The sequence below is a fragment of the Phoenix dactylifera genome, chromosome 15 (assembly GCF_009389715.1).
Source record: "Phoenix dactylifera cultivar Barhee BC4 chromosome 15, palm_55x_up_171113_PBpolish2nd_filt_p, whole genome shotgun sequence".
Lineage (NCBI taxonomy): Eukaryota > Viridiplantae > Streptophyta > Magnoliopsida > Arecales > Arecaceae > Phoenix > Phoenix dactylifera.
The window spans coordinates 10,275,515-10,299,960 of NC_052406.1; the positions used below are offsets into that span (position 1 = coordinate 10,275,515).

Below are 24,446 nucleotides of genomic sequence, written 5' to 3' on the forward strand. Positions count from 1 at the left end.
TTTAGATCCGAGTCTCCGCATATAGTTCCGAGTCTAAAGATCGGTCAAGTGGTGATAGTCTCATAAATAATGATTTTCTTTGTGGGTACAAGTCTCACAAATAAACTTTCAACCTCAACCCTATATGTTCTCTATTAACTTACCATATTGTATCAATTTTCTTAATTCATTTGAGTATTTAAATCTAACAAAATCAAAAACTTAGACCACGTTTGGCATTATTACCATTTTTCTTTCTAAAAAATAAAAACAAAAATTTATTTCTTTCAGATTTCTGATAACAGTAAAGCTGATCATGAACTAGGCCTCAAGCCTAAACTATATTTTTACTCAGACTTTGGGCCGAACTTAATTGAAATTTAACATTTTCTATACCCAAGCCTAACCCATAATCGGCTCTAAATCACACCATTTGGTTCCCTTGAGCCGATAGAAAAATGGAGGATCAGACTAGCGATATGGTCAAAAACAAAAAAGAGCTCATCATTGTGAAAGCAGTAGAAAAAAAAAATATGACAAAAAATTAACTTGACAAGGCCCGAAAAGCCGGTGTGGATAGGTAGAGATTGAGGGTGAGATGGAAGAGGTTAAAACTTATTTTTTTCAAAAATTAAAAATAATATTTTATTTAAAAAAATAAAAGTTGTTAAAAAATAAAAATAAAATAAACAAACATATTTTCTACATTGGCTTCATATTTCTATTTCAAAAAATATATACATGCTAAAAAAAAGACAATACCAAACATGCCCTTAAATAACAGTTTTATTGCAGTACTAGAAAAAAGCGCCCGTTTTGAATTTCAACATGACAGCAACACAAATTAGTAAAAAAGTAATTCTCAAGTTCCAGCCCTACTATAGCCAAATAATGTCATTATATAAAGCTATAGCAGTTGTGCCATAACCATCAAGGATTCTCCATAGCTTCTACAAATTACACAGCCACATCACACATGATCCTACTCATCCAGCATGCTACGCACGGAGATTGGTCGCTTTGAGCAAATCCATATGCCGCAAGAAAGTGTTAATTTAATGCCTATTAAAATCTAGACTCAGAAACTCTTCACAGGACCTAGACCAGCCAATACATTTTGAATGTAGCCCACTGGGAGCTGTTCCCCCTTTTGGAGCTATCTTAGAATGACTTACACGAGCCTCACATTTACAAATGAACACCAGATGACCTACAAGACTACCCAAGACCACTTTTCTCCAGAACAGTGCTCAGATTACAAAAAACATTTCATTTAATCGGCCATGGCAGAAGGATGGCTGCCACCCTGAAAAGCAAGTGCCTCAGAGATACAAAGGGCGACTAGCAGTATCTGAATCTAACAAACAAATTCGCAGGTCATAGATATATACACATTTGTGGCTCCAGGAACCAAATAGAACCAGGTTACAAGCTTTGTTGGCATGTGGACTAGAAATTTTCCCAGCTGTTATTTCAAAGAGAGCAAAACAGGGAGTGAGAGGAAGCCAGCTGCACTCCGACATCCATTGCTTAGCTGCAGCCAAGCGCCCTGCTATATTAGTGCCCGCTCTCTCAGCCAGTGACATAAAGGTACTGCAGAAGGAAGAACTTGAGGTGAGCTAGAATATCTCAATTTAGGGTAATGAGCAGGAAGTGAGGGGAAGTCACCAAGAATGAGAAAGAAAATCGTCAAAATTTACTCCATTTCCTTAGCAGTTCTCTTTGTAATAAAAAAAAAGGGCCTTTTTGAAAGGCTTCTCATCAAAAACTAACCCCAAACAAATTTAAAGAGGCTCTTATGAGATGCTTGATATAAGATCAGGTAAATGAATACAGGAATGATTTCATCACTCACTTCAACAGAAAATGCAAAGATACATATAATTTACAGGGATCATTACCACTTTCTTATGAGAATGTCATGTTAAGATTTGGACAGGAACTGTTGAAATCGCTGTCTTTTTACATCATACGCTCTAGTGAATAGGTCTTGGATAGATGCAGTGCCTCCCTTGGAACATCTCCTCTTCTTTCTCACACGAAATAAGAAATCTTCTGTATCTAGAACATAAGAAACCTGTGGCATACACAGATTAGCCAAATGCTTAGATGACCAGGAAAAAATGCATAATATGAAACACAAAAAAGCATATTGATATAATTGGCAGGTCTCAGGAACAGACTAGAAGTTCACATGAATATATAGACTGAACACCTTAGAGGAATTGCATGATATCTTGCATTCCAAGCCATTGACAACTTGAATCCCATCCATCACCTTGCAAGTGGTAGGATACTCATCGTCGCTTCCAAATTTGCGTTTATTCCTGAATAATATTTATCCATTGTCAAAGGTAATTAAAGTAACAAGAGTTTAAACTTTTATAGTCAGCAAATTGTTCATGCCTTTTCAGGAAGACATCATGTGTACCCTTTCGATCTGAAGCATTTGACAAAAAATCATTATACAGATAAGCTGAAAAATTAGGATCTATAGAAACAGCGGTCACTTCAGGCTTTTCATGTCCGTATTCCATTAGTTGGATAGATAATTGAGTCGGATTTGAAGTCTGCAAAATATGACAGCAATGTCAAAATTAAGAAACTGGTGCAATTAGTCATATTCATATTCAACAATTAAAAATAGGACACTTGTATTTCCGCCAACCTTTTTAGGCTAAACTATCTTCAGTTGTTAAAGCAAGAAATCTATTCAAATGTTCAACAGTGGTTTTAGATGCGGTACTTTCACAACCAGGGTTCAGAAGGGAGAACTTGCAGTAGGTCAAAGAAACTATTATGAAATCAAGAAGTCAAAGTCTCAATATAAAAGGAAAGAAGGCATGAAACTTACACGCTCAAAACGATATATACTTTCATCATGAAGGAGGACACGAGCATTTTCATGATAAACTAGATCTGAAAAATTTCCGGGTTTCCTTGACTTTTCATATAAATAGAGGTGAAGAAGCTTCTTGTCCATTTCATCTGAGGCAATTGCTTGAAGCTGAAAGAGAACTGCAGGTTAGCTCATTTAAAGAGTATCTCAATCCTTGCTTTAAGTTAAATACATCTGGAAAATATACCTGCTTAACAACTTTATATATCAACTTATCCAATGTGAAAAGTACATATGATTGTGTCCCAATGATAGAACGGCAATCATCTTCAAACTTGGTATTGTCAGCAGAACCATCGAGTAGGTTGTAAAGTGCACTCATAAATCTGCAAACTCAGAATAAACAAATGTTATTTTTTGTTTTCAGTTGTCACATAATCTACATAGATAAAGGCATAGATATGAACAGAAATTACTTGGCGTATAAGTCTGGAGGGCTTGTATTCTTCGAAGTCCTCCATTTCTTTTCAGCAGCTGATGAATTTGTCTTTGCTGAGAGTATTCTCTCATACAAAGTCTGCAAGACAAGAGTATTATCACAACAAACCTCAAATTCACAAGTGGTTTCCAAAAACGAATGTAATTTAAAAAAAATCTGACCTGATGAAGCCTAAACAGCACATAAACTGAATCATTTCCATAAAAGATCCGCGAGCATTTATCTTCCTTATCACGTAAGGCAGCAGGTACATGTTTTGCAAGAGGCTTAACTGTATGTAGAAAACGTTCTGAAAATGGCATTGACGTTATTTCTCCCTCAGCATCGTTTGCATCAGCCATTCCTTCAGCTTCACCCTCGCTTTCAGCCTTAGCATCCTGATCATCACGATCTGCATCTTCCTCTTCTTCCTCATGATCTTCACGAGAACACTCCTCCCCATCACCAGATTCACTGCCTGAAACATCCTCACCAGCCTCTGACGCATTTTCACTGTCCTCTGTAGACCTTTGAGCACTTTCCTCGCCCTCATCATCAGCATCTGCATCATTTTCTCCCGCTGCCTCGCCGCAACAGGCCTCCACTTCTCCAGGTCTGACTTGGTACTGTCTGCTAGCAGAACTGTCCTTTGGTTTCGGTGATGCACCCATAGCAGCATCTTCAAAAGCTACAAAATTATCCTCTTCAAAATCTCCATTAGGTGATAATTCACCCTCTTCCCTCTCAACTTTAAAGTTATTATGGACAGCAGAACCTTCACCAAGTCCATGCAATTTGTTACTTTCAGCGGGGCAACCACCATTTGCAGGTCTATTTGGCCTCCCACCGTCCCCTCCCTAACACAAGAACAAGCATACCAAGAATTAAAAGGAAAATGTAATAAATTTTAAAACAGAAGAACCACAAATTTGTTTCATTAAGAATACACATACAGAACACTAACATTTAAATATCTGTGATAACAAGAACAATAACAGGAGTCAGGACTAATAATAAAAGCCAGTATTTGCAAATAAGGCAGCTTTGTTCATGATTGTATGATCACAGCTTTTCCATATATGAACACAGCAGAATAAACAGAAGGTAAAATCCTATATCACACTAGCAAGTTTGTGATAGGCAAGTAGTGATTAAATAAGGAAGCTTTTCCCTGATCATATGATTACAGTAATTTCAAGACATGAATGAAATGCCTAAAATTTCACAACCAAATAAAGATTGGGTCCGCACACTAAATACGAAGATTTACAAATCAAAAATCCAGGAGTCATAATGTATCGCACAATAACAGGTAATAGAGAGTAAACATACAGATGCAGGCAACTAGAAGATGCTCTTGCCAGTTATGCACTAGATTCTTCATCTTCCGTCACTTCATAGAGCAATAAAGATCAAGCCCTTGATGAGCCTGGAATGTTTTCATAAAGAACACATCAATGTTGGACCCAATAATTTTCGTTTTAGAGCATGTACAATGATGTTAAATTACTTTTTGAGATTTAATTTATTTTTAAGTTAAATAAAATTTCATTTTCTATGCCTAAGAACTAAAAGAACTCCCTTGAATTATGATCCAAATTTAACTGATTATATCCTTAACACCAATGAACTTTATTATACAATCTGAAAACTTCATATTTCTTTTTTTGAGAGGGCAATCAAACCTTCATAATTCTACAATTTTCTCAGCTGTCAGTTTTCTTAAATCGACCAGACAAACGCTGCATTAAGAAACAGTTGACTACATTTCGTGTTCTCATAGTAGTTGATTATTATAAACGTCATTATAATGCATAAATACCTAAATATCATCCTCCAGTGTATTGTATGAATATGTTCTATATTTCAATGCTAATCCTTTTAGACCTTTCAGCCTTCAAACAAACAGCTTACTGTATCCAACAGCCTCAGAAACAACATCAGGGAAGGAAGTGATTTTTTGGACATTCAACTACAAGCTATCTGAATTGCGAAGGAGAACCAACTCATGGATTCGATTATTTAAAAATGGATATTTTTCCGCAAACAACCAAATGATAACCTCCTGAAGCCAAATATTCAGATAAAACTATGGATAAGACCAAACATTGGAAGTATTCAAAAGTAAAAACCAAGCAGGTTAATAACTATAAGGATATGCTAGATAGTAAGCCAAATGTAATAAACCAGAAAAACAGCTCCACAATGACCTAAATTGTAAATTCATACCTTTGAAGAAGGTAAAACTTCATTACTAGATCGGAGCTCAACTGCCGTCTCATTTCCAGACTGAGCAGCTTTTGAAGTTGGAGCACTAACACCTTACAAGGAGAACCATAAGAATCTTTATTTTAAAATCTAAAAGCAGAAAAGAAAAAAATTAAAAGGAAAAAAAGTTCAGCCCCTCGAACCTGAGGTAATTTCTAGGTTGCTTCTAGTATGACCTGGTTCAGCTCTACCAGCAGGAGAAACATTATCTGTCAACTTCTCAGTAGAAGCAGTTTGCACAGTTGCCCCAGACACTTCATCAGCTGTGTGAGCATTGCCCTGCACCCTTCCATGAAGTGGAGCACCAGAGAGATTATCACCTCGGCGAGCAGTGCGATCAACATCATGAAAACCATTATCAGTAACTGCTGCATCCCCATTTGCCAACCTCACCCTGCATGAAACTGCTTGTTCTGGTGGAACGCTTTCATCACCATTACTTTGCTTGGCAGCGGCAGCACCATCGGTGCCAGGGCTGCTATTGCTTTCCCCAACATTCGCCATACTATTTTTGACAGCACGAGTCTTAGGTTTCACCACATCCCCAGTATCCTCTGCACCTTGAGGCCGAGGTTGAACACCCAACATTGGCTCCAAAAAGCTTGTCCATATTCTCATTACTTTGTCCAATTGGTCTGAGGATGCACAAACTTCTCCACATGAATACTTAATGATCTGATACAGGTCTTCATGAATATCTGAATCCACATACTCAAATTCCATATTGGGGACTATAGGCCGCCGATTTCCAGCGGCAATAGCAAGAAGCACATCATCCTCTTTCCGTTTCTTCTCATTAATTTCTTTGATCTCAGACAACAAAGCTGTGCAATGAATAACATTGCAGATACATTACCAAAATATACAGCAGATAAAATGTAATATTAGCCTATGCACATAAATCTATATTTCTAAACTTATCAATGTTAACATTCTTCATTACAGACGCACTACATTTTATTTACAGAAGTTGATCTCATGGAGAATTCAATGAACAATTAAACATAAAGAACTTACTACTAGAACAGGAATTTGTGATACTTAAATGCGATACAATATTAAAGAATTTATATACCTTTCGTGCTCAAGCTCTTTGTGTCCTGTTGCTTGAAATAGAAACTACGATGATCAAGCGATTTGTGATAGTTCTTGGCATAAATTTCAGCCCAAACTTTATTGAAATCAGCCCGACATCTTGACCATTCCTCTTGCTTTTGCTTCAGACGAGTTAATATGACAGGCAATCCAAGACTCGCATTTTTGCGTAGAACATCCATCACATCCAAGCCATGATCACCATATAATCTTTCGATGCATCTCAAGTTTAGCGCTATTCAAGGAGGTGGGAAAGAATTAACAGACAAATAAATACACTACATTCAAGCAAAATGAAAAGAAAGGAAAAAAAAACAATTTGTTTCTGTTACTAGACATGAATACTGACAAGTAAAATGGTCTTCAATGCGAATTGGACTCTCCGGTTTGATTGTATTGTCCTGAATCTTTTCTAGCAATTCCTCAACATGCTTAGTAGTCACATTCACTGACTCCAATAACATATCCAGCTCAAATCTGAAAGCATCTCACAATGAAAAAGGGCACATAAACAAACACTTTATAGCAAAGAGTTCTGCACCTTTATATGCAACGGTTATCAAAACATGAATACAAGACATAAAGAAAAAAAATGTCCAATGGTTAATAGAAAAATATGCAGAAAAACACCTGACAAAGGAAAACAATTCTTTGATTTATTAAGATGAAATGGATGTTAAATTAAAGAATATGTATTTCAGCTACAGATTAAGATCTCTCAATATGATATTTTCAACTGAAGGGAACTGAGTGAGCACCTATCATCTTCACATCTAAATAAGCTTTCTTCATATTGGTTTTTGCGCATGTGCTTAAAAGAATAATCCTCACTTCCAGATGTCACCGATACCCAGACATCATTCAGTATTGATGCACCAAGGTCAGTCCTGTGGCTCGAAGGAGGAATTGGATGCTACAAGCAACAGAGCAAAAAATAAGACAGGCGAAGAGAGCTGTTTTGACAAGAAAAGGCATAAGGGTGGAAATAACATTTACATTTTTTGGGAGAAGACGGTAACTGGGGGTACATCGCTGACAGTTTGAGAGGTCAAGCTCTGAAATTGGCTTGCATAAATTATATTTTTCCTTGTTTGAGTAGAAAGGAGTCTTCTGAGATGCCATGTCTTTAGAATTATAGGCAGCACCTTTGTCAACTCTTTCCCTTTCATGGTCTCTCTCCCTCTCATCCCTTTCATGCTCCCTGTCTCTGTCTGTATCCTCTAGCTTAACTGGTCTAGCCACATGTCCTTCATTCCGCAATGATGCTGTTAGTATAAAACAAAACAATTATGTTATAAATTTAAAGTACAAAAATATCAGATAAAACACCCTAGCATCATCAATCATCTACAGTCGCAGACAAATTATGGTCAAGGAAGAAAAGTAACTGCTTTCATCCAAAGGTACAAGAAATTGAAAAATAAGAATAAGATTTTCACATACTTTTATTGAACACGCCTGCAAGAAATCCATCTGCAGAAAAGGTCACTCTTAGAAACTACATCCACAGACTTAAAACTTCTCTGCAGATATATATATATATAAACACAATTTATGGATCCCAAAACTGTGAAAAAATATAACCTTACCTATGTTCTCACAATGGGCCAAAAATTCATTGAAACCATCCATAAGATCTGGATACTTTTCAAGGATATCACTCACCTAAAAATGACAGCAGATACGGGCTTTTAGAATGCATTAAGTAGCAATGAGAAAGTGTAAAAGAAAAAGCATATTCTTATGAGCAAAACTCATGGTGTGTTGGTATTCATGATGATATGAGAAGCTAGAAGAAAATGAGACAATAACTAGATATAGGTCAAGCAGCCAAACAAAACGGACATATACAGTTTCTTGAAGGCACAAGTTGATGACTAAATGACAAATTACAATACATGAATAGATTGATTTTTAATCAAAAAGTTACAGTTTCATGGGTAAAAGCTTCCTTGAAGCCTTCTAAACTCACGATTTTGCTCCACAGCCAACTTCATTTAAAGAAGAAAAGCTTGGATGATGATGATTTTAAAATCTTCCAATTTCTGACTCCTGTTAATATGTTCTCATTCTATTCTTTAAAAGTGCTAGTACTTACCATGCACGTTGCCAAACCAAGTGGGAGAGTTGAAAGCTGTAATTCCATCAACTGAGAGGTACATGTGATTGAATCAAGACATGGACATGCTTCAATATTTTATAAATGGCAACCAAGTGCAAATGCATGTAATATCCAAAGGGATGGAGTAACTGATGACTGGTTGTGGTTCCACTGTAACTGCAACTTTACCTAGAGTGCGATCCATTTATCAGACAGCAATTACAGACCTTTCCTCTTTTAAAACTCCAAAGGTTAATTACAAGCAGTCCAGTTTGGGTTAAAGTCAGTCACCTTCAATTAAATAGACTTCTATACAAACTTCACCATTTATCAAGATGTCAATCCAGCTGATTCAAAAGTTTGCTCGGCTATCCACACTATCAAGGGTAACATCATATGTTAGACTTCGATAGCAAAAACTTTGATACATTCATTTTCATCATCACATGGAACCTTTATATCTATGATTCATAAACATACACTGCACAACTCTTGGTATTTTCTTAGGCAGCTAAACCAAGACAGCACCAATGATACAAGTGAAGTAATTCCTAATAGTATAAGGCTTCCAGTGCTTATAAATAATGATGTTGATGATGACAGAAAGGTGGAGTTGAAAGTAGTAATTGCTAGAAATGACAAAGAATATAAACATCAGGATCATGCAATATCAGCAAATTAGAAAGGTGAACATGATGATGAGTCTGTCAATAGCCATAAGTTGGGGTAAGGGTGGCCCAGTTTTGCAATGACTAATGGAATTAGAAATAGCCTGATGAGAATAGCAAAGGTAAGGATCCTAGTGGAAAAACATTGCAGAGGATTGTAAGAATGAAATAATGAGAAAGTGATAGAAGCAAAATTGGTGATACAATCATAGACGCGTAAATCAGATTTAAGCAACAGATCAGACACTCAATCAAATTATTTATTCAGTATAATACCAAATCGAGGCAAACAGACCAAATATAGGGAACGAGTCTTTTTAGACACGGAGAATGTCAAGCTGGTGCATTGCCTGTTTGACTGTAGAAAGATCTTTGACCATTCACATCAAGTGAAGCAAGTATTATTGACCACAAATCCAGCACACAAACTCTAAAAATAAGAAGAACAGTCTTTTAATCTAATGGAATATATCATTTGGGCGTGGCAATCATGTGGACTTCTTATGTTGTCACATTACCTTTTAAGCAGTAGTGTTACCACCTGAACTAATCATTTAAGCGGGTCAGGTGAAACCTGTGGTTTGCGAGATATTATGAATCAGCATCAATCGTCTATAAGGGTCATAGATTGACAACATTTAATATTAGGTATAGTTAAATTCCACTAAATTGGATTTCAAGAGTTGGTTTTAAGCTTTTTCCCCTAAACAACTAATAATCCTCTTAATAAGCCAACATAACTAATCTGTCTTACTTTAGAAGCCTTAAACATACTGTTTTCTGGAAATTACCCAAAAGCACCAACTAGAGAAATATAGGATATTAAAGCTTTAAAAAATAAAAAAAATAGAATAATAAAACTTTAAAAAATAGGCTGCAAGTAATGCAAGAGAATTAGCATGGTAAAATTCCACCAGTTTATTAATAGTTGTTCTTAAAAAAACCACTGTTTATATAGAAATTTAATAATCAGAACTTTACCAAATTCTTCAGTTCAGTTCTGGTAATAATTTCCTTGCTGTATATGTGAAGGCATTTCAAGAACTCCTGGTATGTTTCAGGATGCAACTTCTCCTTTACTCTTTCACAGAAATTAAATTCTTGAGTGTACATACCTGCCAAAATATTATAGATTCAATATATGCACCATTTTCACTCGAAAAAAGGAAGAAAAGAATAATTCTTTTAGTAAACAAAACAAGGAAATCAGATGCAGACATGTTCTGATATACCTACACAACCAGAATACCAATCTAGACTCGCACTACAGAACTTTTGTACAAGAACCGAATCATATTTTCAACAATCAACACTAATTTCTCAAAAAGGTGTAGCAGAGGCACATCCACAAAACACACAAGACTAATGCCAAAAAACTAATGATTACAATCATATTTAACAATATAAATGCATGTCGAATATGTCAGAAGTTGAGCAATTCATGGATGTCTCCAGTGCTGACTGTTTGGTCAGAAGAAAATAAAGCCTCCCAGGGACAATCACAAAGTAGAATCCACTAGAAAGGGCCAACATAAATGGAACAAGGCTTCTTATGTACACCTAACATAGCTATAACAACAAGCAACCAAGTAGATAAGATAAACCATAATAGGAATATGTCATCCTTCCACTAAAAGTGCTTTCAGCATTCAAAATGACAACGCATCAGGCTCTGCAGGGATTTGAATGATACCATTTTGGAGATTAACACATTCTGAGATGATCAATATTTTTAAAATGCATGACGCATGCACAACATCATTGACAACAGCGACGATCACTATCCTTAACAACCTTTTAGGTATTTTGACCAGCTAGAATGCATACAGAAAAAATAGAATTATGCTCCCAATACAAACATAACCTCAAAGCATTTTTAGAATATAATGATTCAGAAGATTTCATGAAAATCAACAGCCGTGTCTGGGGTCAGCTCTTCTAGAGATTCATCTCATATCAGAGATAGGAAAGCTATTAAAAATGAAAACAGTCGTGATCTCAGTTGTATCTACTAGTCACAAGGATCCCAGACACCTAGAAAGCAGGGCTCCTAAAGCTGCAGTGCACTGCCAAGTCTAACCAATGAAGATATTAAACAATGGATTAGCCAGGAGTTAGAATCTCAAAATGTTGGAAGATGTAAGAACATAAACAAGCAGAAGAAAATGGTGGGACCAGATACCAAGGAACAAGGGCAGATAGGACACAGGAAAAGCATATTAAATAATAATTCTACATCTACCAGAGATACAGTTTATTCAAAAACAAAGATATCTCTGAGTACCAGAAAACAAATGCTGCTGGACTTACTCTTCAAAGCATTCTTATCATCAAAAGATGAAGCTGAAATGCTATATGTTCCAAAGTTTTCAGCAGCTTCCCCACCATGATGCAAGTGCTCGCCAACAGAGTCATCTACCCTTCTACTAGAAAGTTTACGTCTGCGCTGTGTGTTGTCCAAATCTCTGCTATCATGTTCTAAATCCTTCTCATCCCGCTCACGATCTCTTTTGTCTCTATCTTCTTTCCTATCTTTTTCCTTTTCAGAACGTCTCCTTTGCCTGTCGTGCTCTGGATCAGGACAGTCGACACTAAGGTCGCGATCAGCATGTGAGTTATAAGTTCTTTCCCTCTGCAAACTCATTATATGGGAACAAGTTAGCTACCTAAAGGTTGATCGAGACAGGTTTTATACCACATATACAGAGCAGCTCATATATCAAAAATTTTAGCTTGGAGAGGCTTCATAAATGCAGGATATATTATCTTCCTTGAATGATTTACTATTCACAGAGACGATTTGGCAGTTCAAAAGTATGAGATTTTTTCATATTAAAAGCAATTTATTCCTAATTATAATTAACTGGAACAATTTATTGTAAACATAGAACTCTAAAAATAAAATTGCTAAGTTATACCTTATCCCCATGAGCATGCCTCATTGTAGGCATCACAGAGCTCCTTTCAGGACGAATAAAGGGTCTAGCAGGTGCTCCATGTTGTGAAGCCACTGTTGCTGAGGCATCAGGCAGAAAGTGTGTGAATTCCTCCAATAGATCATGATGATTCTGAAAGAGAGCCGCTACCTACAAAAAACAAAAGAATCTAGGCCGTTCACAGAGCTTCGTCACTGTAAAGAGTAGCATGGGAGGAAAAGGAAAATACCTCCTGATAGACTTCCTGGATAGATTTGTTCTCCCTCCTATACATATTCAGAATATCCAAGAATGACTTGTAAACATGTTCATCGTTCTGGAAACGATTCTGCAGGGAGAAGTGATGTATTAAGAGAAAACCATAGAAATAAATATTGGCAAGAAATTATATATACACACACACACACACACATAAATATAAATATATAGAAATATACATACATGCACACACATATATATATATATACGTGTGTGTGTGTGTGTGTGTCTATATATGCATATATACATACAAACATACACACACATGTATATATATGTCAGATTTATACCTTTATTTTGTTTACAAAATTAATGGCCTCTTCGAATTCGACAGGCCTCTTTTCCTCGGGAAGCTTGATCTCATACCCCTTGGGCAAGAAGGTGTTAAAGCCTAGGATCAGATCTCGATGCCCCTTAAACAGTTCCTTCACCCTCACAATAACCCCGTTCGTATCAATTCTGCCACGATTGCATCAGGAGGAGAGCACAGGCCAAAAAACATTAAACGTAAAGAACCGTCAACTGACAAAACGACAAATTAAAAAAGTAACAGAAGGCTACAGAAGTTGAACCTTTGGCTCTTGAAGTCCTTCATGACTTCAAGAAATTCATCGTATTTTTCCCTTTTGTCCTGAAATATATCCTTCACAGCTTTCAAATAGGCAAGGGCATCGCTTGTCGTCAGCTTCGGAGCACTACCGGCCGCCGGTGCCGGCGCCATGTGGGTTTGCCCAGAGCTTCAACAAGACCACCAAAATTAATTGAATCACGGCAGATAGAAACCCATATTGTAAAACTTCCATGTCATGAACAAAAATCAACCCCAAGAAAAAAAAAACATTATTTCAGAAAGACATGAATCCTTTCCCCGCATCTAATTCTGGTTACCAAAAACGATACCCTAACAAAATTTAAATTTTCAAAAATCATTCATCAGGAAAAAGAACCTAACTCGACTGTATATTATTCGACGCTCAGAATATCACATATATATGCGAACAAAATTGAATCTTTCTCCATGCCTACCTCTTGTTCAAGGCAAAGAATGATTTAGAGCCGAAAACTCTCACAAAATCGAATAAACCGGGGAAAATTCGGATTTACAGACCATCTATCCCTCCTGGAAGCGATTAAAAAGCCCGTATAAAGCACAACTAAGACAGAGCTCGAAAATGAAGGAGAGTCCGGCCAGAAGAAGGAAAGCTCAAGGAGAAGAGAAAACTCACGGATCCGCTCGAGATATGTTGGGCCGCTTGAGCTGGGAACTCATGAACGCCTCCTCCCGGGCCGTTTTCACAAACGAAGCCGAGAAGAACACAAAGATTTACACCAAAGCCCCTCTCCCCGCCTTCCCCCTTCGATCGCCCGGCGGCAGACGGATCTGGCGGCAAGAATTCGCCTGGATCAAGCGCTCCGAGGTGGCGATAGCTTCCGAGCGAAGCCAACAACGCGAGAGAGAGAGAGAGAGAGAGAGAGAGAGAGAAATCGGCTCTTCCCTCTCCGCCTATATGTTACCTATCTGTAGAAGACGCGAGCGGGGGGGCAGCGAAGACAGAGAGCCAAAGGCTTCATTAAAAGGGACCGAAGGGACGGTGGGAGGTGCGCTATATAAACCAGGGAAGTTACTGAAACCACCCCGGGCATTCGTCCACCAATCACAGCCGTTGGATCGGTGGCCTCCGCCGCTCTGATCCGGTCAATGGTGATTTCCTCCCTTCTCCGCCAGACGGCTCCTGATGAACCCGATTGGGTGCCCGGATCTGAATCGAACGGCGGAGATTTTTTTTTTTTGTTTCCAAGGTGAGAAGGGATTCCGAATACGAACAGGATCAGGAGCGGTGACGTTACCGCCGACTTGCTCGTTTATGGCGTGACCCAGTTACCTCTCGTCGGCTCGACTAAGGTGGTCCATCTAGTTCAAATGGCATGGCCAGGGTTACGGCCCTATTCCGAGCTTTCATCCTAGGTTGCTACCAAGAGTAAGAAGTGAATTATTAGATTAGATTTTAAGGCATTTTTTTGCTTTGAATTCATTGGATTTTATTTTTCTTTATATTTAATATATTTCTATTTATAATTTTAGCGATGCATGGATGGTTGTGGAGTTCATGTGTACGTCGATGATTTAGAATCAGAGTTTGCTGAATCACCTAGTTCAGATAGTACCAAGCCGATCCGGTGCGAAACCGAGTCGATTCAGTATTTCAATTCGGTTCCGGCCCTATTGGCCATAATCCTTATTGGATCAGCTGTAACTGATCCTTTACCAGCAAGAATTGGTTGGAACCGGCTTATTCGATGTCGACTCGGTACAAACCGACCAATTGATTGTGGCTTCAGCGAGAGATCCCAGAGTGCTTATACCCCGATGTGCACTTTTTATATGATGAACATATAAGGCTACAGCGTCGTTTGGTTAGAGGAGTGAGTTGACGCGCCTTCTGATTATACTGATAATTCGGATAGCTATAAGAGCCATCACTACTCGACCTGATTTTAGATATGGGTATATATGGTATACTTTAAATGTATTTAAGTGATTGTACTATTTTATAATTTTTATGTCATTATTTAATTTGAGGATATTTTATGTTGTTCCTTATAGCATACAATATCTCACTAATCATTATATAAATTATATCATTTTAAAATAAAAAAATGCATTATTTAGATTAAACTGGGATCATAAAAACATCAAAAAATATCAAAAAATATTAAATTAGACTTAAAATTATTGAAAAACTTCAAAAAAAATAATTATCAGTTAAATATTCTTAAAAAGTTAAAAAAAAAATTGGACAATCCGGTACAAAACTGGAACACCCTACACGTGCCGGTTTTGATTTGATACCAAATCAGTACCGAACCATACGGGCTTCCTACTAGTGCGAGTCCTAATACCGTTTCAGCGGTCCTTGTTTGGAATGGTTCTAGAATTTTGCTGTGCGAGATTTATCAAAGATCCATTTTATCACCCGCATTTACTAAAGCTAACAATCCGATGGATGAACAAAAACAAAATGATTTTCATTGCTTGCCCCGTGTAATTCTGCCTTTAGTTGCATCGGTCTTTATTATGTACGCTAAAACGGCAAGTAATAATATGTGCCTATGGTTAAAAGCGCACCTGGTGTTATTCATTGAAAATGCATTATTTAGTAAAACAAGACTATATTTTAACTAAATTCTCAGTATACTTGTCTCTTTCGGTGAATCAGAGCAAAAAATTCTGATGGAGCTTTTATGTCGACGCCAGTGCTTAAAGCGCAGCATCGTGTGTTATTTATTTGAAAAATGCATCATTCAATAAATTGAGTAGAGTTTGACCGAATTTTGAATAATTTTATTTCTTTCAATAAATCAAAGTGAAAGATCATGATGGAACTCCTGGATACAGGCATCCTAAATGGCTCAATAGTTAATGGAACATGAAGTAGGAGAAGATGCTGTTGCATAAAATAACTAGCTTAACTAGTGATTGCATATATGTGTATAGGAAAAGAAATGTAATTAGATGAACACATTCTTATTTGGTAATTATCAGTATAAATCAATTAACTTATTAAAGAAATTTCTTTCATTATGCAAAATGGAGAAGAAACCTTCAAATCGAAGCATTTCCAAGATTTTCTCAATGACATCTAAAATTCATGCAAGACTTTATTCTTCTCCAACTATTTTGTACCAATATATATATCTAGCAAGATGACCAAAGATAACTAAAAAGATAGTCATCCATGATTGTCCATCCTTCATGAAGTTACCATTAATTAGATGACAATACAAATTCCATATAGCTAAAAATAGATCTTGATAGCAATTATTTATTTTTAGGACTTTATAGTAGTAGTTATTCGATAGATTGAAAGGTTAGGTTCTATATCTACTACTTAAAATACATGACTTCTATTTTCACATAAAATTTTATCTAACTAAAGAGGTTAGTACTAATAATTTTTAGGATTTTGCTATCGTATATGTGATTTTAATAAATAAGAGTATCTATCATAGTAATTGATTTATAGAGGGCATTCTAGGAATTTAATAGGTAATTGGTTGCAACCCTTTCTTCCATCGTCTTTCCCATGCTAGCATTTACTCCATGTTAGTGGCCTTAATGGTGCTAAAGAAATTGATGATGACATCTTCAATAATGTTAGATTAGCGAGGGAGGTTATCATCATAGGTGTTCAAGAAGGTGGTCAGGCTCCAAGTAGAGTTGATGGATATGATAGTTGTGAGCTTTTTGATCTCTAAGGTGCCAACGGTAACCTAGTCTATTCAATTCCACGGTGAGTCCAATGAGAATGAGGAGGCTCTCAAAAAGTTTTTGGAAAGAAGGATGAGGACTTCAAAATCATGGATACCGAGTGCATAAAGACAATGTTGTTGCGACAATGACAACGACCATAACGACGATGGTGACCATAGCTCTACCTTTAACGATAACAATGACTCTGACTCCTGCTTCTTGGCACCCCATTCTCGACTCTCCTCTCCTTCATCAATACCCATATGATCCTTGTAAGATCCTATATAACTCTTCAATGTCCGAGCCATTATTTCAGCTGCCTCCACGAGCAATCCTATCATCATAGACTCCACCGTCTTCCAAAATTGAGATTGATGCCTCTACCAACCATCTGCTCGACTAGTCTGCCCTTGCTTCGTCACCAATCTTATCAGAGTCGCCGAAGTCCTTCCTCCACCCCCACTTCCAAAGAGGAACTATCCAAGTTAGAGTAATATTGGACACATGGCAAATTAGGAGAGAAGAGACCCACAGACCTACCCCTTTTTTTTATTTCAATCACGACAGTTGCATTGTACTTTCCCTTTACACTAGCTATTGCTTGTTTTGACATCAATCATCTTGATGGTCCACTAATAAATAAATGGTTCAGTAAATGATATCAAGGATTTCGAGAAAACACCATGGCAAGAGCATAACTTCTTCCTGAATTTGAGCTAGCCCTCACATATTGTAGGCAGAGATTGGTTCCCACAATGTTTAAAATTCATTTGAAATATTTACTCATAGATAGGGTGGCTATTGTAATAATGCTCATGAAAGATTATCATCAAAGCTAACGAGAATTTAACGCAATGTTTATGTTAGACAAGGACACAAGGGCACATTTGTACCAGGAACTAGTTACAGCATGCCGCCGGGACTGACTTCAAATTGTAAACTTAAAATAAATATTTTTCATAGGACGCCTTACGCTAGTCTCGGCATGAATAGTGCCGATTCCAATTCAAATCTGATGCAAAGGAATTTCACACATAAGTCCCTAGCAAATACGATATCATCAAGAGATTAAATTACGAGTTTTTAACCTCTCCGCCCGCAAGGCCGAGCGCCCGACCGACCGCTTCCGAGAGGGTCATCCCTCGCTTTCCGATGCGAGGTCCCCCCATCGCCGGCAAGGCCCCTCCGGCGGCGTAGAAAGCCGGAGAATCACTCGTACCGGCGCCCTAAGAGGCAGCACTCCGTCTCTCACGCCTCCGTGTGTCCCCACCATCCTTCTCTTCGGCCATGGTTCGTCTCGATAAACGTCTTCTAATTTGCGTAATTTGAGTTTTATAGTAAATTCCGTGGTCTCAAAATCTCTCCTTTTTGTTTTAGTTAAACTTTGTCGAGTTTGAGACTGGCTTTGGCGATTCCGCGAGATGGATTCTGGATTAAAGAATTGACCTGGATTCGAGATTTTGGGCCAAATTTCGTTCTTGGGTCTTGAATGGTGAGTGGTGTTCGTGTGGTATTTTTTTGGTGCGAGTTTGGTGTTGGTTTAGTGCCTCATTGAAATGGTGAGGTTATCTTATGTCCACATCAGCCCTTTTGGTCCAAAAGTTTTCAGGTTGTGTTTGGTTTCAGGGAACAAACTCAGCAAAGAGATGGATTTCAACTGCAAACGCTTGCACAGAAGATTCTACGTGGGTCTTTGCAATTAATATTAATTATTATAAGAAACAATCTCGATTGACCATGTGCTGCAAAACACAGTGAAGAATTCCTATTAACAAACCTGACTACAAGCAAGCCATAGGCAGTGTTTGCATGTTTTTTCAAAGACTTATCTCACCTGAAATTTTCCCCTCAAAAGTGTCTTTCTTTTCTTGCAAGAGGACTGTTAATACAACATATATTTGTAGATGAAAGTATGTGCTATTCGCACCTACCATGCACCCCTTGTTGCGCGAGTCTGACCTTGTAGGCGATCTAAAAGGCTAGAACTTGACATGGTCCTCACACTAAGGCATGAACATGTGGGGTGCATGTCTGTAGATGTATTGCATTTACTAGCAAAGTTAACACTTGATGTCCCATTGATGCATTCTCTGAGAAATAGATATTTATATCTTTGAAACTCAAATCAATATGTACCCATTGATTCATTTTGAATCACTGTTTGAATGAGTTAAACTGTGATCTATTGGTATATTATTATAGATTACCAGTACATCATATATAGAGAAGTATGAATGGAAAATGATAATGAAAGCACCGATTTTCTTAGCTTTCGCTATGGCTACCGACAATCCATAGAAGGAGGGAGGGCGAACATCTCGTCACTTGCCGCTAGACCAAGTATGTAATTGAATGGGTTAAATCTTTAAAGTTTAAATCATCAAGACTAGAAATAAGGATACCTCTGGGAACTTGACTAAGTCGGATCCATAATTTTTGAGACTTTTGCTGAATTTTAAAAGTAACTTGGCAAGTTTCTATCATCAGAAAAAAAAAACTTGGGCAAGTTTCCAAGTTAGATCTTCAAGTGGAGGCAAGCGATTCACTCGTCTGCCTGACTTTGAATATGGCCAATTCATTCTTATTTTAAATCTCCTAGTCTGATCCATGCCTTTTAGACAGCAAAACATCAGAAGAAAGAAAAGTCTGAAATGGACTTAGAAACCCTAACAACAAAGAGAAGAAGAACCAAGATGGATCATCAATTAAGGGGAGCTAGTGGTAATTTAATTGAACTAGAAGATACAAATCCAGAAACAAGAAAAGATTGTAAAGGAGACCAAGGCAAAAGTGAGCATGGCTATTGGGAGCGTCAGCAAGCTGAAGCAGAGGCCAAATAGATAGAAAAGATTCTTAAGACTGTTGAGGAAGAAACTGATGCATTTACTGCCATGCAGCGACAAGAGCCACAGCCTTTAACAAACATTATCTTTCACTTTGAGCTTCCTCGATACTCTCCAAGGTCTTCTTAATTTTATATTTATGCATTTTGCCTTTTATTTTGTGACTGTGATGGTTGATGCTCTTTATTTTGGATATGAATGGCATCCATCTTTTGAGTCTATTATACAACACTTATTTTCATTACAACACTCAAGGCTTCAAATTAGATACCTTAATTTCTATTAAATTCTTAACATTTTTACCGTTGTTTCAGCAAATTAGATTTGGTAAATGAAAGTTTACGTGCACAGAACAAAGATCCATAACTTCAAATGAATAATAATGTGAAACCAACAAATGAAGTGGTGCAGTATGCCCAGAATGCTTCGTCCATGCTATACAATTCAGCAGCCGCAACCATCTCATGGCATTTTGTATTGATGTTATATTCATCTTAGAAAACTTTAAATAGGTTTATAATTGAGTAGATTAATTTCTTAATAGATCTGAGGATGTAACTCATGAGCCTTTAGTAAACTTTCCTGTTTTGGTAGGATTTTTGGTTAGCAAAATCTTTACCCTTCATATGTGACAGCTTAAAGCTGTATGCGAATATATATCGGCTTTTATTGTGAGAAGGCCGACCACCCCTCAGTCGTTTATCAGGGGATTTGATGCTATATAGTCCCTCTTCTTAAATTTTCGCCCCCAGAGTTATTTATAGATATGAAATTCCTTTATGTTATACTTCTAGCCATCATAGAAGGATAGTAGACAAAAGAAATTCTTGATGAACTTTTCAGCTAATGACATGAAACGTTGGCATCATTTTAGAATCTTTTAGTTGTTTTTATAAAGGTTGGTCAACAAGATTTTGGTATAGGACAATTTCATATTTACTCCCAAACTATGAATAAGTTGACCACATATCAAAATTTCCTCTATTGTCCTTCTATAACAGTAATTTTAGCAAAATCTGAAACTTGATTCTAGCACTTGACCTTTAATTAGGAAAATATTAATTTATGAGCAACGCTGGTTGCAATTCTATATGTGATGAAATGGGCTTCTGGCACTGAAAAAATGCAATAACATTTCTTCTCTTCGCATTTTAAGCTATAGATTCCCACTTTAACTTCATTTTTCATCACATTGAGATGAAATTGATGCCAGTAAGAGAGAGAGAGAGAGAGAGAGAGAGAGAGAGAGATGTATGTAGGAATTTCTCAATTAAGCAAAGAATCGACCTCTTAGAAATTTTGAGTGCAATTTTATGATTGAATTAGTCCACCAAGATTGTAAAATGGTTATTGATTTCCATAGAAGTTCTCCTTACATGAGTTATTACTTCCCTTTTCTAGACAATCAACTATACTTTTGATGCTACACTTATTGCAATACCTTTTCGTAAGATTACATAGAACTTCCTTAGTTCCCATAATATTTACTATTACTGTTACCAATTGAGATCTCCGTGGAACCTCAACTCACGAGACACCTAGGACACTCTAATATACAGCTTTAGAGGATCCAAGACTCCCTTACCCAAGGTAAAACTTAAACAAGACTGTGGCTGCAGTAGTCCTAATCCGAATAGGATCCTAATACATTATCAGAACATTCTTGTAAGTAAAGAAGCCCCAAGGTTTCTAAAGTAGGATTCTGGTGTCAGTAAAGTGCCTGTAAAAGCATTTATAAAAAATCAATATGAAGAAGGATTCCTATGTGTTGGAGTTCTGAAGGTGGTTGGCTATTCACGTGCTGTGATATCTGGCCCTATCAGATCTACTTCTGGATCAAGGTTCAACCATTGCGACAATGACTCTCATATCTGATCATGGAGTCCTTTAAATAGGAATAGGAGGATTGAGTTCCTATAGTTTGAGGGTGATGATCCAGCTAGTTGGATATATAAGGAAGCACCAATCCCTTCACACACAACATCAGCAGGCTATAATGTTTCATTCATATTAAATCAATCAGTGGATGTGCAGGCTGTAAATGTACAATAGCTTACAACTTTCATTATCATTGTGCTTGGGATCTACATCAGTTCAGGTCAAGGATTTCATAAAGAAAATACCAGTCCGAGTTGTTCCGTTGCTATGTTCTTGAGACGAGACATCTCAGTATTGTTCAAAGTTCAAACCATACTGGTGACTGCTCTTACCTAATATGCTTGCTGGGTAAGATCACAAAAAGTGGCAGGGAAGGAATGAGCACTGTTGGCATCACGACTTCAATGAAGTGGGCTAATGTTTGTTGGAGTAAAACACGTGGACAATATCTTATGATGCTACTGTTATTCTTTGTTGCAAATGCTTGGATGAAACTCAGCATGATAATACTTAATGCCCTCGACCAAACTTATGCCGAACACGAGAGAACAAGTTTACTTATTTAATCATTTGGATGGGAAATTGATGAATATTATTTTTTAAATGAAGATTTATTGGAAGATTTGTGTTGTCTCTGATATACTGGTTATGTTTGGGTTTAGTTTATCTGAATAAAGTTGTGGATTAACAAATAACTGATTTTGTAATTGATGAATTGTTACTCGTTCCTTGTTTAAATTGGTGTCTAATTTGTGTTTTTATTTTTTTGATTTTTTTGAAAATTAATGATGTTGCTATTTCTTTCTGTACGGTAGTCATATTTTCTTTGAAGGTGGCTAATCATCTTCAGAGTGATAATGAAGAGGTCATTATCCCTTAGAGTGATTTAGCTTCTTTTGTTTCATATGATATTTTTACTGTTAATATGATTAAAGTGAAAACTAGGTTAATATCCATTCAAGGTATTCCATCACATCAAGAAATCAACTTCAGAAACATAATGCTCAAAAAGAAGTTTTTGCTGTTGTTGGTTCTCCTCCAAAGATGAGAAGAAAATGAAGCAGAAAAAACACATTTTTAAGAAGCAGAAGAGAAGCTTGCATTTGTTGAATTTTCCCATCCATTAGTTTACCTCATGGATTGAAGGTGTGGATGTTGCTCTCTCTCTCTCTCTCTCTCTCTCTCTCTCTCGTTTTACTCTCTCTCAGTCTATCAATAGAAAATCATACTATGTCTTTCTTCATGATAATGTCAACCTGAGATTACTGACATTGACAACCAGAACCAAGAAATAACCCACTCATTCCCAGCCAGTACCCTTAGCCAGTAGACCAATGCAATTCATCGATCTTTTCATTTCCCCTCCTTGTTGATGAAGGGCTTTGAGATGTCTTGCAGGTATCCTTTTCGCATTTTTTCAAGGTAAACTGGAAGAGGATATTGAGACAGATGGCACTGCCTCGAACAGAGAGCCATAAGAAGGAAAGAAATGTGTTCGCATCTCTTTGTTCATTTGCCTCATTTTGATGAGTTGGTCGGTTAATATTGTATATAGATACATGTTTCCGTTTCCTCCTCATTTGTGAGGGAAGGAATTTTTTGTTAGGTTGGATGACAAGGTGGTGGTTGTTTATTTATCAGAAGTGGCCTATTGAACAAGTTTATCTTAAGCTCTTACTTCTAAAAAGAGGTATAGTTGGGTGTGTAAGGTAGGATGTCCTTCGTGACAGGGACTATTTATTGGTGGAAGATGTGTTTATTGGGGTAAATATATTTCATGCTTTTCTTGCTGGGCATTAGGTAAGCATGCTATTCTGCTGCAAATGAATGAAATTCGTGGTAGAACATACAAATGATGAAGTTCTTTATTAACTGAACACAAAACACATTAGGATAAATTAATTATTCACAAATCATCTTCATGCATGAATTTTTAGTTTACTCAATACACGTATGCTTTGTTATTCCCCTACAAATTTCTTATTTCTTAACAAAGAACTAGTGCAGGCCTGATACCTCTTGCTGATCTCTATACTTGCATTTATGGACAATCGGTAAGAATGCCTAATTCTCACCAGCTGATTGAGATACATTCACATGTACTGCAGGAAATGGACGAAAAGTCTCCTAATGCCCAACGTATGTAATCATTGACACAAGAGACAATGCCATTACGATTAGTGCTATCGTGCGAGGGACATTACAGTGGTGCTTGAGCCCCAGAAGCTAGATGATTGGCCTGGTACAGCTGCCTGTAAATGAAGTCAAATGCAGCAGGTAAAAGGCTTACTTGTTAAAGAAGTCAAACATTTGCCAATTGTTAGGTGAAATGAGCATACTCATGCTTACCTAAAGTTGGATGATCAAATGAGGTATTAGCTCCTTTGCTTTCTTTGCATTCCATTTGTGATAAATGTATCTATGGACATATGCTCTTGCAGTAATGAATGCGAAAAAGACTGTGTTCTGTTTGCTCTGACATTTGTATTTTGTGAAGGATGAGTGCATGAATTGATGTTGCTAATTTTATTCCATTGCATTAGTTGCCTCGCTACCATCGTCTTGAGAAAAGTCATCCCAGTTACGTTTATATTATCGAATCAGCTTAAAGTTAAACTATTGATAATACTATTATATGTGTGAGTAGCGATATGCAACTCTGGCGCTCCTCCATTATTTTTTTTACTTGGATATTGATGATTATCTGGAGATGCAAATGTTCTTCCAGTCCTTTGCCAATTGTGAGTTTTGAAACTGGTTTCGGGTGGTGCTACCCAAATTTTGTTAGAAAAATGAGAGATGTACTTAAAATCATTTGATCACTTGCAAACTTTGATCTTGCTAATTGCAA

General features: G+C 37.1%; 1 protein-coding gene and 1 long non-coding RNA gene across 4 annotated transcripts; one reads left to right on the forward strand and one right to left on the reverse strand.

Moving 5' to 3' along the window:
* Window positions 1–827: 827 nt before the first annotated feature.
* Window positions 828–14,187, reverse strand: LOC103705837 (paired amphipathic helix protein Sin3-like 4). 2 transcript variants are annotated; one of them, XM_008789717.4, is made up of 23 exons: window positions 13,849–14,187; window positions 13,195–13,359; window positions 12,913–13,081; window positions 12,594–12,692; window positions 12,347–12,514; window positions 11,739–12,060; window positions 10,410–10,543; window positions 8,249–8,324; window positions 8,103–8,132; window positions 7,656–7,924; window positions 7,418–7,572; window positions 7,009–7,136; window positions 6,640–6,894; window positions 5,708–6,388; window positions 5,526–5,617; window positions 3,479–4,153; window positions 3,295–3,395; window positions 3,066–3,204; window positions 2,834–2,986; window positions 2,386–2,549; window positions 2,195–2,306; window positions 1,881–2,056; window positions 828–1,572 (listed from the first exon to the last, which is right to left on the reverse strand). In XM_008789717.4, exons 1-22 carry the CDS (start codon window positions 13,890–13,892, stop codon window positions 1,904–1,906), a joined length of 4,284 nt encoding a protein of 1,427 aa, XP_008787939.2. In that variant the 5' UTR covers window positions 13,893–14,187; the 3' UTR covers window positions 828–1,572; window positions 1,881–1,903. The 2 variants fall into 2 exon arrangements, with proteins under 2 accessions (XP_008787939.2, XP_008787938.2); XM_008789716.4 differs by having other exon boundaries at window positions 2,174–2,306.
* Window positions 14,188–17,942: 3,755 nt separating this feature from the next.
* LOC103705836 lies at window positions 17,943–24,076 on the forward strand. 2 transcript variants are annotated; one of them, XR_603860.3, is made up of 4 exons: window positions 17,943–18,164; window positions 18,252–18,366; window positions 18,501–18,559; window positions 23,704–24,076. It is a non-coding gene; the product is annotated as an uncharacterized LOC103705836 (long non-coding RNA). The 2 variants fall into 2 exon arrangements; XR_003385426.2 differs by lacking the exon at window positions 18,501–18,559.
* The last annotated feature ends 370 nt before the right edge of the window (window positions 24,077–24,446 follow it).